Genomic DNA, 13837 nt, shown 5'->3' with positions numbered 1-13837 from the left:
GTGGTGTGATAGTCCTACGCCCTCCAGGAGCAGGTTTAAGAGAATATTATACTAGTGCAGTTGAAAGATGACCAGGGCAGAGATGGAGAAAAGTGAGTGATATTTGAAAGAGAGTTAAAAATAAAAATGACTGCAGGTGGTAATGATCTGAATATCTGGAGTGAAGGTGGAAAGGCTGGCTCCAGAATTTCTGGCTGGTATATCCACGCAAATGGTGGTGGCATTCACTGGAGGAGGACCAGGTTTGGGAGGAAGATTGCACTTCATTTTGGGTAGATTCCATTTCAGTTTCCTGTGCAATCTCAAAGCTGAAATTTCAAACAGTCACTTGGCTATACTAGTCTGGTGCTCAGATGTTTGGGCCAAAGATAAATATGAGTCATTGGATGGTCTTAGAAAGGAAATTGAAAAGGAATGTCAATCTAAGTAGGAGGAAAACCAGGATAATCAGGGACCATGGTCCCCAAGGGGAGACAAGAAGAAGGGAGAGGCCAAAAGTGTCAGACACTGCCAAGAAGTTATATGAGAAAGAGAGTGATAAATACCACTTAGATTAAGCACCATCATACTACAGAGGGGCTGTTTTTGATGGTTGTAGAACTTGTGATTTTTATTCTTGAGGAGAAGAGAGCTACCACTGGAGGAGTTGGACACGGGGAGAGTCAGGGACAGTCTTCTTAGATGGGTGAGTTGGAGCACATTTTCTTACTGTTTGGGTACATAGAGAAGAGATGCCTTTGACAGCTAATAAACATCTCTAGACAGCAAGACCTGCTTGTGTATGTAAGAATCCAAATTCTGTAGGAATTTACAAGTAAGTTTTCAGGGATTAATTTATATTAGCAGAAACCACCCATGTGTTGAGATTTCCCCCATACGTGAAGGCTACAATGCGGAGGACTTTATATATGGCATATGGGAGTTAGCGTATGCTTGATTGAATTTTGTACAGCACCCAATTCAGAACAATTCAGCCTGGGTTGTGTTTATCACTTAGAGGAAAGAAATGACGATAGAGCATCATCCTCTTCTTTTCATTTTCCTTTTTTTAAAACTTTGTAGAATTTCCTCCTTGTTCTTCATGTTGAGAACTACGCAAATACAAATGGCTCCACGTCCTCCAAATTTAGGAAAGAGGTTTTTAGTTCTGGTCCCCTGGAGCAGTTAGCTAGACACAGCTATCTTCCCTAAGTGCAGTGCTTTGATCCAAAGACCATTCCCAAGTGCAGAGCAGAGTCTCACTGGTACCTGAGTGAGAGAACCAAGAGATCTAGGGCCAACTTGAGGCCCCACAGTGTGGGAAGACTCTCAGATCTGTGGAGGGGCCACCTAAATCCAAATTCTGCCCCTCCTCAGTTTCCTCTTGGCCTTGAATGCAGAATGGGATTTGGAGCAGCTGATCCGGTGCTGCCTGGATGGGGCTGGCAATAACCATTTGAAGCCACAGCCTACTCAGCAATGCGTACAGAACTTGCTGCTCTGCAAGTTCTTGATGTCTAAAAGGCCTGTGAGCACAAAGACTCTCCTTTTCCTCTTGTTGACTCTTTGCTTCGATGCACCTGCTTCAGAAACCCTGCACCTGTGGAGGTCAAGGGTAAGCAGTGGTGGCCTGCTTCCTGAAGGTCCCCAGCATTAGGCTAAGCCTGCACTTGCTGAGGCCGCCCAGCCATCTGCTTAGGGGGTGAGGCCCGAGCCCTGCTTGTGACAGCCTGATGCCTGCAGGCCTGACACTCTAGAGAGAGCCACTCACCTGTGGGCAAAGCCATCTAAGCTGAATCAGCCAGCAACGTAAAAATTGTACATGGGATAAGGCTTAAGCTCACCAGCTCACCAAAAAAGCCGACTGCCTCACCGTAAAAGCTAACTATGGCACAAGAAAATTTGCTGTAAATCACCAAATCCACACCAATGGCTCACACTTCGTATAGCATCGTCCTGAAGCATCAGTCCTCGGGAGTTATTTTGTTCCCCAAAGGCCATGTCCGTGAGCCAGTCCGCTGCTCTTGGGGCCTAGGGGGAAAGGTAATAAAGACCCTCTCCCCCCGCCCAGGTTCTGAACCAATTTGAGAATTTGAAACAAAGGAGTAAGACAGATGGAGACTAAACCCTCACCTTCATCATTGATAAAGCTGACGTAGGAGATTGTGCCTTATATCTGTGGGCAGGTGGGCATCTTAATACTAAACTCAGAATCAGAAGCTTCCCCATGCAGTGGCTGAACTCAGGCAGCCCTCCCCACACAGGAGCGGATTTTACATATGTCACACTTATGGCATCGAGAAGTAAAGCAACTCGTGTGCTACCTGAGGGCGCCTCTCTGCCAGAGGAGCCGAAGAGTGGGGCTACATTACACCTGCCCAGTTTTCCCTTCTACACTCACTGATGTAATTCCTGATTCCTGCCCCCTAGAGAAGTCTGTGTGAGGGGTCGAAGAGGGACCAGAGCTCCTGGAACCCTACCCAGATGGAAGAAAACATCAGGAGTGAGGAAGAAATTCCCCACACACTGCCCCACCCTCCACCCCAACAGCTCCTTCCCAAGGTAAGAGTAGGAAGTCAGAAATTTGCTAGAGAGATGGAAGTCGTACTTAATTCTGATGGCTTAATGCACATTTTAACAGTTGACAACCGTATCCTCCCAGCTTGACATGCACTTATACAACCAGCGTTTGCTAAGTGCCCAGAACTGTGGTAGATCCTAAGAGATTCCAAAGAAGCAAATGGCCCGACTCAGCCTTCGTCTTCTTTAAAGGGTGGATGGGGACAGTATTTATGTTTATGAAATTCACAGAATAGTTGGTAACTCATAGTCACCATAGGATATTAGGAGCAAAGATCTATGAACTAAAGTTTGTTGTCAGCCCTATTGGCCTGTAAAAAGCTGTCGGCCTGATTCTGGTTTTCTAGATATCCTGTCTAAAGAAAAAGTGTGTTTCCTTCCTCAGTGTGTCGCTTTGCATGAGTGGAGGGGGAGGGTCTCTTATGACAGAACTGACTTGGGGGAAAATGACCTCATGCACTCTCGGTGAAGCTGTTTCCCTTTGCATCCTGGTGGGAGAACACGGTCGGCCTATGGCGGGTCTGCTGAAGGAAGCATGTGTGTGAATTGGGAAGGGTGGGGTTGACCCACACAGGCAGGACATTACTCTCCTTCCTCTTCCTGACCGCGTTGCCCACAGCAGTCATGGTCATCACTCAGCTTCCTGTGGGGGGAACCCTTGGAGGGAAAGCCTTGGATACTGAGCATCCATCTGCTACCACTAGCAAACTGAGGACAGCAGAGGGTTCGATGCTGCTGTGAAGCCTGAGCCTTGAGTTTACACACAGACCCTTTTCAGTGTCTCTCGGGCCTGAGACGTCTGAAGCAAAGATGGAGCCATTCTTTGTCGGCTGGAAGGGACAGGAAACTGAGGCCCTGACAAATCATGTTCTGGACCAGAACATCACAGGCGAGTGAAGTGTGGGCACTCCAGGGGGCCTGGGGTGAGAAGAGGCAAGATGATGTCATTAGATGGCACCTGCAGCCAGGGTGGCGTTGGGGGTAGTGGCAAGCAAGGGCGTTCATGGAGGGATAAAGGTATCAGGCAGCCGATCAGTGTGGAGACAAGGGGTGCGCATTGCTGGGCCCCCGGCCACACTGTTGATTCTCTTCATCCAACGAACTTTGTGCTGGGCCCAAAGGTAATAAAGGTCGTGGTCCCTGACTCCATGAAGCCCACAGTCAAGTAAGTTGGTTTCTTCACACCCTCCTTGGACTGATTCCAGGCTGAAAATGAAAGAAAGCATGGGGAGCTAGAGGAAATGCAGGCTTCCTGTCTTAGACTTAGTAGAGCGGTCATTTCAGGGTGAGCCCTGGGAATCTGTATTTTGGAGAGTGTTTCTGATGCACAGTGAGCTTTGGGGGTGGCTGGTTGAGTGGGACAGGCGTAAGTAAGCAGTCGAGTGTGAGAAGCCCTGGGGTTGTGTGCCGAGAGAACCAGGAGAACACAAAGGTGTGGGGTTTGGGGAATTTTCTTTGAAGTATCAATTGAAGTATCCATTTACCTACTTTCTCACATATTTCCGTGTCACCTCTGGTGGCTGGTAACAGCAGCTGTGCAGGGTTCTCTGTCTGAATTTGGGCAGTTCGCTGTGCTTCAGAAATGGCTCTGGCCACAAGTCCGGTGTCTCCGCCTTGGACTTCTGGGGACGGGTGTCTGTTGGCTCTAGGGATCTCAGATATGTGGCAGCAGTAATGATCAAGCCCTCCAAGGAGAGCTCCGTTTGGAGTGTGGTAGCCATTCTTATACTCTTCGTGGCTAATCTTTTGCTTTCAGCATCGCTGTGTCATCTCTGCCACTTCACCCCAAGGATTCTGCTTGTCCTGATAGAGCCTCTCCTGGAATCCCTGCCAAGCCTCCTCCCCAGTCCATTCAACTTCCTGCAACTGGACACAGAGTCCCTAAGAGAGATGATTCAAAGTAATTGCACATGCCCTGTTCCCACCTCCTGATTCTGTCCCTGACAAGTGACCCTGGACCATCCTCAAGATCCCTGCTTAATCCCTCGCCTCCCGGCAGAGACCAGACCCCAGGCTTGAGTACCTGGCTCCCCTACTGTTCTTCCCCAGACACCTCCCCACTCCCACAGGGAGGGTCCCCAGCAGAAGGCAGGTTCAGCCTGTCTTTGTGACTCTGGAGGTGACAGACACTGAGAGACTGTTGAAGGCCTCTTTGCCCTTTTCCCTAAGGGCAGATAGCATTGTCGCTGAGCAGCTGTCCGCTGAACCCCATCAGAGCCCCGCTCAGCCCTCTGTGGTAGAAGGAGCCGCCCATGGCAAAGGGCGCCCCCACTCCCGTGAAGGAGGAGAGGTGCACTGCAGGGAGGAATGGGGCTTGCACCTCTCATCAAATACTGCCCCCCACGATCGCACACTGCACCCCAGATGCGTGTCTGAACCACCCCCCCGAGTTGGGGTGTGGAGGGAGTAGAGCCAGCAGCTTCCTGCTCTCACACCATTTCAAATTCCCATCCTTCCTTTTTTACTTTCCTTCCATCTGCTATGATCCTAAAGTTCTTCTAAATTTTGGAAATGACAAAATAATGAGCAAATGAGGCAAATTTCAACTAAATGAATATGTAAAGGGTATATCCTCGAAACACTGCTACTTTTTAGTAAACTGTAGGCTTTAAAAAAAAAAAAAACTTGTGATGAATATGGAGAGATTTGGGGAATTTGCCTGCCTCCTGCAAACACAACCTCAGTCTTATTAAATAAGGTATAACTAGGGAAGGGAGAAAAAGAGTGACATCAGGTATGGATCATTCCGTCTGTGTAATCCATAAATGTCATAAGGACAGTAAATAATATCAAAACCTCTCAGGCTGCCTACAGTTAATTCAATATTAGTACTATCCAGGCTGAATGAGTATAGCATAGAGATACCCAAGGGATTCTAGAACTTTTGACCACTTGCCCCTCCCATGGCTTTAATGCAATCACTGGTCTCTAACCAATGTGCACCTGGCATCTGACCATTAGGGGGCATGTGTGAGCAACGTACTACATGAGTGAAGCTCGAGTCCCACCTACTCAGTGTGAGGCAACTCCAGCTAGCTCACCAGGAGAGAGAAAAGAATTAGGCCACTGGATTCGATTCATTTTTTAAAACCTTTGAGAGTTTACATGATTGTGAATTTTTACTAAATCCCTTAACAAACTTTCCGTATCCACAAAAGCTGAATTCTGTGAACACTCAGAACATTGGAAATACTTTTCATATATTGTAAACAAAATTCTGTTTATCTAGAAGAATGGTTCTCTTTGGAAAAACAATGGCCCAAAAGCTGTTCCAATTTGGGAGATAAAATAGGCTGGGAAAAGAGAAATAGGTACATAGGTACATGCCCCAGCCCACCCCCATACATGCAGTCATTTTGAAATGTTGAAAAATTAGACTTCTTTAAGTGAAAAATGAAGAATCGAAAAAAAAAAGCTCTTCTCTGATGGAGATTGGCACGTCTGTAATATTGACCATCCTCTTCTATTGATTGACTCTGTTCATAGCCTCATTTTTATTTCTGCTGCTGTCTGTTTTTTCTTGTCTCATCTCTCAGACTTTCGCAGGGCCTCCTGAGGGAGGGCTAACAACACAAGGATGAGAATGTGGGTGGAGAACGAAGGTGGGTGGACCTGCCCGGACCTGTCTGCCTTGGGTGTAGCACCTCTTCCCAGGTGGACATGTTTCTTCTGACCGTGGCAGCCTGACAGGGCCGTCCGCCCCCTCCCCGTCGCCCAGCAGGGCCACGGCTGCCTGGGGAGCATGCTGTCAACAACCATGGTGGGGGCTCTGGCTAGAGGATGGAGGAATCGAAGCTCTCCTCGAAGGGCCAAATCCAAGCTTCTTATTCCACAGAGCCAAGGTAGAATTCGGATTCGGGGTATGTTTGTGACACTTTGCTATGACTGTATAATTTTTTTTGAAAGGGTTCAGGAAGGTGATAATGAGCTTACCAGCTTTTCCCCTCCTTCAAATAGAATTGTCAAGTCTAGAGTCTTTTTTTTTCCTCAGGTTATTATAAATTATGGCTAACTCACTTGTGGAAGGTTTATTTTCTCCTTGCCCCGTCAATGATATAGGTACCTTCAATAGCCACACAGTAAAAGATCATTATTCCCACCTTTTTTTCCTTCAAAAGCTGCTTTTAAGATGTAATCCTTGTTCTGTGTTATTTGTATTTGACTAGTGGGATAGAAAAGGTTTACTGGCTTTTGGCAAATTCTAGTCTAAATCATATTACTTTGTTACCTCTGATATGAGAAATGGTAAAAGTAGTTAGATTTTGGGTGTCCCCATCAATTATTTTTCTTTTCTGTTTTGTTACTATTGTTTTGAGGCAACAGTAGAACTAATGACTAAAATGTAGCTCTCCTGTTCACTTAGTTCAAAAGGTTATTGTGGCCTTTTCTGAAACAAATTTTCATTGAAATGAAATACTTTTAAAAATACCTGATGGCCTCATTCTGTTCTCTCTAGACCTAGGGCTCCTTTATGATGCTTATTTAGAAGGGAACGCTTTGGTCTTGCTGATGACTGACCTATGGGAGAAGCAGAGAGCCAGCAGAGGAAGCAAGTATAAGCCCAGAAATCAACTCCCAGGGGCCTTCTGAGCTGGTCTGTTGCTCCTCAAAGTGCTGTTATCTGACCCAGAGTCTTGACAGTTTCCTAAGCAGTAAATGCAACTGTTCTCTCATATCAACAAATATGTATCAAAAGCCGATATGTGCCACCGGTTTTTCTAGATACTGGGATGCTCTGATCTGTAGTTAACCTACAGCTGAGAGGTATAAAAACTAAATGTTGTAGTTTGTTTTGTTCTGACAGTAGTTTCCAACCATACTTTTCAGGCTGACTGTACTCAAGGAGAATCAAGCCAAGAGATTATTTTGAAAATGGTCTGAGAGGCATTCATTGCAAGATAGTAAATTAGTTACATAACCAAGTATGCAGAAGATAGAAGGCTCTCCTGTGTTCTAAACTGCCAAAAGGATTAGTGATTATTTGTAAAACCTAAGCATTGGGTCAGAAGTATGAATCATAGTTTTCAAATATTGATCACCTAGTTCTGCTCCTGGTAAATTCATTTAACAATATTCAGAGCTTTACAAGATGACAAGGTAACATGTAAGGGATGGTCTTTTTTTTTTTGTGGTCAATTGACTTTTATTTATTTTTTATTTTTATTTTTCCCCCCAAAGCCCCAGTAGATAGTTGTATGTCATAGTTGCACATCCTTCTAGTTGCTGTATGTGGGACGCGGCCTCAGCATGGCCGGAGAAGCAGTATGTCGGTGCGTGCCCGGGATCCGAACCCCAGCCGCCAATAGTGGAGCACACTCACTTAACCGCTAAGCCACGAGGCCGGCCCAGGGATAGTCTTTTTTTAATAGTTTTATTGAGATATAATTCACATGCTATATAATTCACCCATATAAAGGGTACAATTCAGTGGTTTCTGGTATATTACATTATTCATTTTTTAAGTTGTAAAATATATATAACATAAAATTTGCCATTTTAACCATTTTTACGTGTACAGTTCAGTGGCATTAATGACACTCACAATTTTGTGCAACCATGACTAATTCCAAAACTTCTTCATTACCCCAAGCAGAAATTCTGTAACCATTAAGCAGTAACTCCCATTCGCCACTGCCCCTGCCTTTAGTAACTACTAATCTACTTTCTGTCTCTATGAATTTGCCTATTCTGGATATTTCATATAAGTAGAATCATACAATATTTGTCTGTTCGTGTCTGGCTTATTTTATTTAACATAATGTTTTCAAGATTCCTCCATAGCATGTATCAGAACCTCATTCCTTTTTATGGCTGAAGGATAGTATGTTTTAATTCTCTTCTATTTTATTCTCCCTCCCTTAAATATAGCTTAATTTCTAATCTGGTCATGAAGGTATCTTTGGGTATTTTTCAGTCTACCTGTATTTTTATATTTAAGTTATTTAAAGTATGAAGAGACTCTTAAGAAAGTATTTCTTTTCAGTTAGTTCTTTAAAGGCAGGGGCCGTAGATTAATCTTTTTAAGAATCTTTTTATCCCTAATGCCTAGCCCAGGTCCTGGCCTAGAGTGATTATTCAGCAAATTTCCCTTGAGATGGACAGATGAATGGTTTTTAAGGTTTTACTTTTAGGTACCAGGAAAGAGATTTTAAATAAAAAAGAAGATGGTCTTTATGCTTTAGTTCTCTATTCTCTGGAGCAAAGATATTTTCTTTTGGCATGAAAAATTTATAGTTGCAATTGTTTCACACTCCACAGAATCACTAAATACCAAGAGTAGATGTGTTATATAACATAAATATTTCACTGTGGCATGTCAAATCTGCCTTGAGTGAATATTTGGTGATGTTGTTTATTGAGGGTAATCGAAGTGTTCTAGCTGCTAAGCAGTGTGACTTGAGACAAGTCTTTTCAACTCATATCTGCTCGCAGCCCTGTCTACCTGGTTATTCTTTCTCAGGGCTGGGCTCAGGAACTGGGAGCAATCAAACTGCAACAGAAGCTGCTACAACTTGGAGAAGCCCTTTTACACCTCACTGGAGTAAGGAAACCGAAAGCAAAGGTGGATTGGGGTAATACACAGTTTTCATCCTGAAATACAAAGTGTAACTGTGTTTCTGCCAGTTCTGTCCAAATACAGTAAGGATGCACGTATTTGTATGTGGGCAGGCCATCATTCAGCACACCAAAATGGGCTCTTCTTGTGCTTTAACTATTTTAAAAGTAGTGACATAAGAGAAAGGATGAAGAATGCAAAACGAAGCCCTTGATTAGGACTTGAAAATCATCAAAGGATATCTTTGCTATAGATGATCACCCCACCCACTTTCTCAAAATCTAATCAAGAACAAATATTTGCAATTTTTTTTTTTTTTTGGTGAGGAAAACTGGCCCTTAGCTAACATCTGTTGCCAATCCTCCTCTTTTTGCTGAGGAAGATTGGCCCTGAGCTCATATCTGTGCCCGTCTTCCTGTATTTTGTGTGTGGGATGCTGCCACAGTGTGGCTTGATAAGCGGTGCATTGGTCCTCACCCGGGATTCGAACCTGGGAACCCCGGGCCACCAAAGCGGAGCGCGTGAACTCAACCACTACGCCACCGGGCCGGCCCCAAACGTTTGCCAATTTTAAATTGCAATGAAGTTATTTGCTTTGTGGAGTGGAATCATGTTCATTTTAGTGCATGTGCTATTTCAGAAATTCCGTTCTCCTTTGATGACACTCCTGTGAACAGACAAAAGACTTGGTTGTGTCGCTGATTTGCACCTTAGCATATGCAGCGTGTATCGTTCACTTTCCCTGTGGTCCTTCTTCCTTATCTAAATGATGAGTCCAGTTATAGCTCCGTGGCTTGATACTCTCTAAGTCCACCATGCCCAGTGTCCTACGTAGAGGACCCTCCATGACTATTTGATAGCAGTGACTTCAGAAACATGAAATGCGAGATGTTATAAAGCAATCAGCCTGGTTGTCATATATAGCCTGTGTAATCTATCTTGATGCTTTTTAAGTCACACCAGGTACTTAAGTTATTATTGCTTTTTCCATTTCAAAGGCCTACAGTCTACCATTGGCCTAAATATAAAATAATAATTTCTGACTGTAGAGCTGTACACCCTGTAGTCGAAAAGAAAGCCCTTCCTTCCTCATTTCCCAGTGACAGCCTGTAATCATCTTTGAGTAATTTTTCAGATTCTTTCTAAACCACCATTTCCTTCATTATGTCTGCTGGGGAGCAGCTTCTCCTTGTATCAATGGAATGGTTCTCATTCCTTCCCAAGCTGAACCACCCACCAAGCGAGAAGAGGTGCCTGTAAATCTCAGCCAACTTTCTTTTTCAATAGTTATGCTGGGAGAAAAGTCAGCTGATGAAGTCAGCCAACCACCACATATTTGTTAAGGCCCTGAGACAAGTTTCAGGTCGCCATTAAAGAGAATGTGACTGAGTTCTACTCAAACCTGATTTCCTTATTCAGTTCCAGCCTAGACTTGAAGGAACAGGGACCGGGGTGGATCTGGGTTCCTGTCCAGCCAAGACATGGCCCATTTCCTTCTTGAGGACTGGGAGAAGTTAGAAGTAGCCTGCTTTAGGCTTCTCTAGATCCCAACTGGAATTTTTTTTTTTTTAAAGATTTTATTTATTCAGCTTTTTCCCCCCAAAGCCCCAGTAGATAGTTGTATGTCATAGGTTCACATCCTTCTAGTTGCTGTACGCGGGACTTGGCCTCGCGTTGGACGGAGAAGTGGTGCCTCCGGGCGCTCCCGGGATCCGAACCTGGGCCGCCAGCATCAGAGCGCGCGCACTTAACCGCTAAGCCACAGAGCCGGCCCCCAACTGGAATTTTTAACCTCACCCCATATAAGGCCTAGCGTCTTCAGGCCTGGGTGAAATGAACACTGAGAAATTGCATGTCATAGCTTGGTGTATGGTTTGTTTATAAACTAAAAGTATTTTATCTTTGTAAACCAAAATTAATATTAATCCCATTTTATAGTTAATGGTAATGACTAAATATGACAATAATGCTTTAAAATAATTTACCATCTCAGTCACTGTGTTCTGGTGGAATTTAATGGGCTCTTATACTCTGACCTATACTAATTTTACATAGTTTAGATGACCTTTATAACCCTTTTCCCATATTTCCCCATAATTAAACATGTAATTACCCTTTGATAAAAGCCCCTTATTTTAATTAGAATGATCATAGGGCTCATGATTCAATAAATATTCACTGAGGAGCTGCTATGTGTAAGACTAATGGGCATGCTGGAATGATAAAAGAGTTGCAAAGGCTTATCCATTATTTTTATTGAGGTATAAGTGACATACAACATTACATTAGTTTCAGGTGTACAACATAATGATTTGATATTTGTGTATATTGCAGAATGATCACCACAATAAGTCTAGTTAACGTTCGTCATCATATATAACTATAGAATTTTTTTTTTCTTTGTGATGACAACTTTTTTTTTTCCTGAAGAAGATTAGCCCTGAGCTAATATCTGTGCCAGTCTTCCTCTACTTTGTATGTGAGTTTCTGCCACAGCGTGGCTGACGAGTGGTGTAGGTCCGTGCCTGGGATCCGAACCCATGAACCCGGGCCGCTGAAGCGGAACGCGCCAAACGTAACCCCTGCGCCGTGGGGCCAGCCCTGTGATGACAGCTTTTAAGATCTATTTAAGGCTTATTCTTGACCTGAAAAAGTGTCTGTGATCTAGAGAAAACAAATGTAAAGAAATACAATAAATACAGGTAGAATAGAGTAGGTAGAATTAAATAAGTGTTAAATGGATATCGTAGGAAGAAATGATTAATTTTAAGAGCCAGTATAGAGTTTCCCAAGTAAGTAGAACTTGAATTGGGCCTTCCAAGCTATTGAGGATACTTTCAACTCTGAAATTAGGGCTAATAGAAAGTAATATTGGCTCTTGTTACACTTTCCATCTTTTTTAACTTGTTACACTTTTCCATCTTTTTTAACTTCTACTAAGTCAAACCGAAGACTTGAAATTAATTTAGTTATATACTGTCAGGGGCAATTATAGTATATAAGCAAATTTAAAGGCCCAAAGTGCCTTGGTGATTTCTGTATTTAGAGAACAGTGAGAAGAGCATCCCGAGGGCAGGCACTAGTATGAACAAAGGCACAGAGATATGAAAAGCAAATGGCGTTTTGCTTTTGGGGAATGTTGAGTTGTCCAATGTGGCTGCAGTTCTGGGCCAGAACCTAGAAGACCTGAGAGCCAAGATAAGGAGCTGGGACTTGATCTGTAGACCATAGAGAACTATATCAAGCTTTCCTGGCAGAGGGGCACCTACATCCTGAGTTTTAGAAGATAGCTATGTAAAGAGATGGTTTGAGGAGACCAGAGATGAATTTAGCAAGATATATTAAGGAGATTATTGCAATGATTCAGGCCAAAACTATGAAAGTGACAGTAAAGATAGAGAGAAAGGATGGATAGAAGAGACATAACCTTAACTGACTCTATTTTATGACCTATTTAAAAGTTATTATGTCTGTTGTTTATTGAGCTCTGTTATGTCAATGATTGTACTCGTGGGATTTTAATTTATAGAGGTGACTCAGTAACAACATGGAGAGACTAATGCCACTGAAATATTTTTATTACTTACATTTCCTAAGAGGAGGGGCATGGCATGCCACGCAGGGCCACCTGGGGAAGCACCAGTGTCGATCAAGGAGGCAGGAAGGAGCAAGAGGAAAGCCTAGGCGGAACCGTTATTGGGGTTTCTATGGGGTTGCCGATGCAAGGCAGGGCAGGGTCCAGGGTCAACAGCTTAGGATTGGCTAGTTTAAATAATTCCAACAGGCCTTGGGGCATGGGGCTGCCTGGTACCTAGCCCTAGGCTGAGTAGGGCAAGGAAAATATTGGTTTGTTTCATGAGAGTTAGATAAGGAGGTGATTCAGACTATGGGCTCTGGATCACAGGGGAGATGTAAACAACTTTGGCTGTTAGTTTGGTCCTATAATTAATGGATGCCCAATAGACGAATACAGAATCTAAGAAAACACAAGTTAGAAAGTCTATCTATGTACCTACCAGGACACTGGGCTAAATGCTCTATATGCTTTATCTCATTTAATCCTCTCAGCAATCTGCAGCAAGTGCTAAATTGTCCCCATTTTACACATGAAGCAACTGAGACCCAAAGCAATTCAAAAACTTACCCAGGTTCACACAAGTAAAAATGATTTTTCCAGCCAGATTCTATCCTAGGCATTGTCAACTCTAACCTCCTGCTACTGATCGCTGTGCTTGTTGCACAGGGCCTTCTCTGCTTGATTATTCTTCCTCCCTCTGTGCTCAGGTCATGAGACTAGCCCTGCTGAAAAAGGAGTGGTGGAGGGGCCGGCCCACGGGCATAGTGATTAAGTTCACGCGCTCCGCTTCAGCGACCCGGGGTTCGCGGGTTCGCAGGTTCGGATCCAGGCACGGACCTATGCACCGCTTATCAAGCCACGCTGTGGCGGGTGTCTCACTTATAAAGTAGAGGAAGATGGGCACAGATGTTAGCCCAGGGCCAATCTTCCTCAGCAAAAAGATGAGGATTGGCAACAGATGTTAGCTCAGGGCTAATCTTCCTCACACACACACACAAAAAAGGAGTGGTGGAAACTTGTAGAAGCTTCCTGAAGCTCACTGGACTAAGGAACAGAGGTGGATTCTTGTGGTTCACTGTCTCTCTATAAGTCTTTCTGTTTCTACCTGCTTTGTCAGAACAGTGTAAGGATGTATGTATTTGTAG

At 43.9% G+C, this 13837-nt stretch overlaps 1 protein-coding gene across 4 annotated transcripts in view; it reads left to right on the top strand.

The window, feature by feature from the left end:
* PLEKHG1 (pleckstrin homology and RhoGEF domain containing G1) overlaps window positions 1-13837 on the top strand; it is a 231650-nt gene that overhangs the window by 90332 nt on the left and 127481 nt on the right. Inside the window, exon 1 of one of the 4 annotated variants that reach the window (XM_087425135.1) lies at window positions 6186-6401. The exons of 2 other annotated variants lie outside the window; for them this stretch is intronic. In XM_087425135.1, the coding sequence (XP_087281261.1) occupies window positions 6302-6401 (100 nt within the window). In that variant the 5' untranslated portion in view covers window positions 6186-6301. Of the gene's footprint in view, window positions 1-6185; window positions 6420-13837 lie in introns of those variants that run through there. One more of the 4 variants, XM_014795487.2, reaches the window with a different exon arrangement.

This window comes from Ceratotherium simum, chromosome 38, assembly GCF_057802395.1.
Source record: "Ceratotherium simum simum isolate JZ-2026a chromosome 38, ASM5780239v1, whole genome shotgun sequence".
Taxonomy (NCBI): Eukaryota; Metazoa; Chordata; class Mammalia; order Perissodactyla; family Rhinocerotidae; genus Ceratotherium; species Ceratotherium simum.
This window is presented reverse-complemented; position numbering and strand designations above follow the sequence as displayed.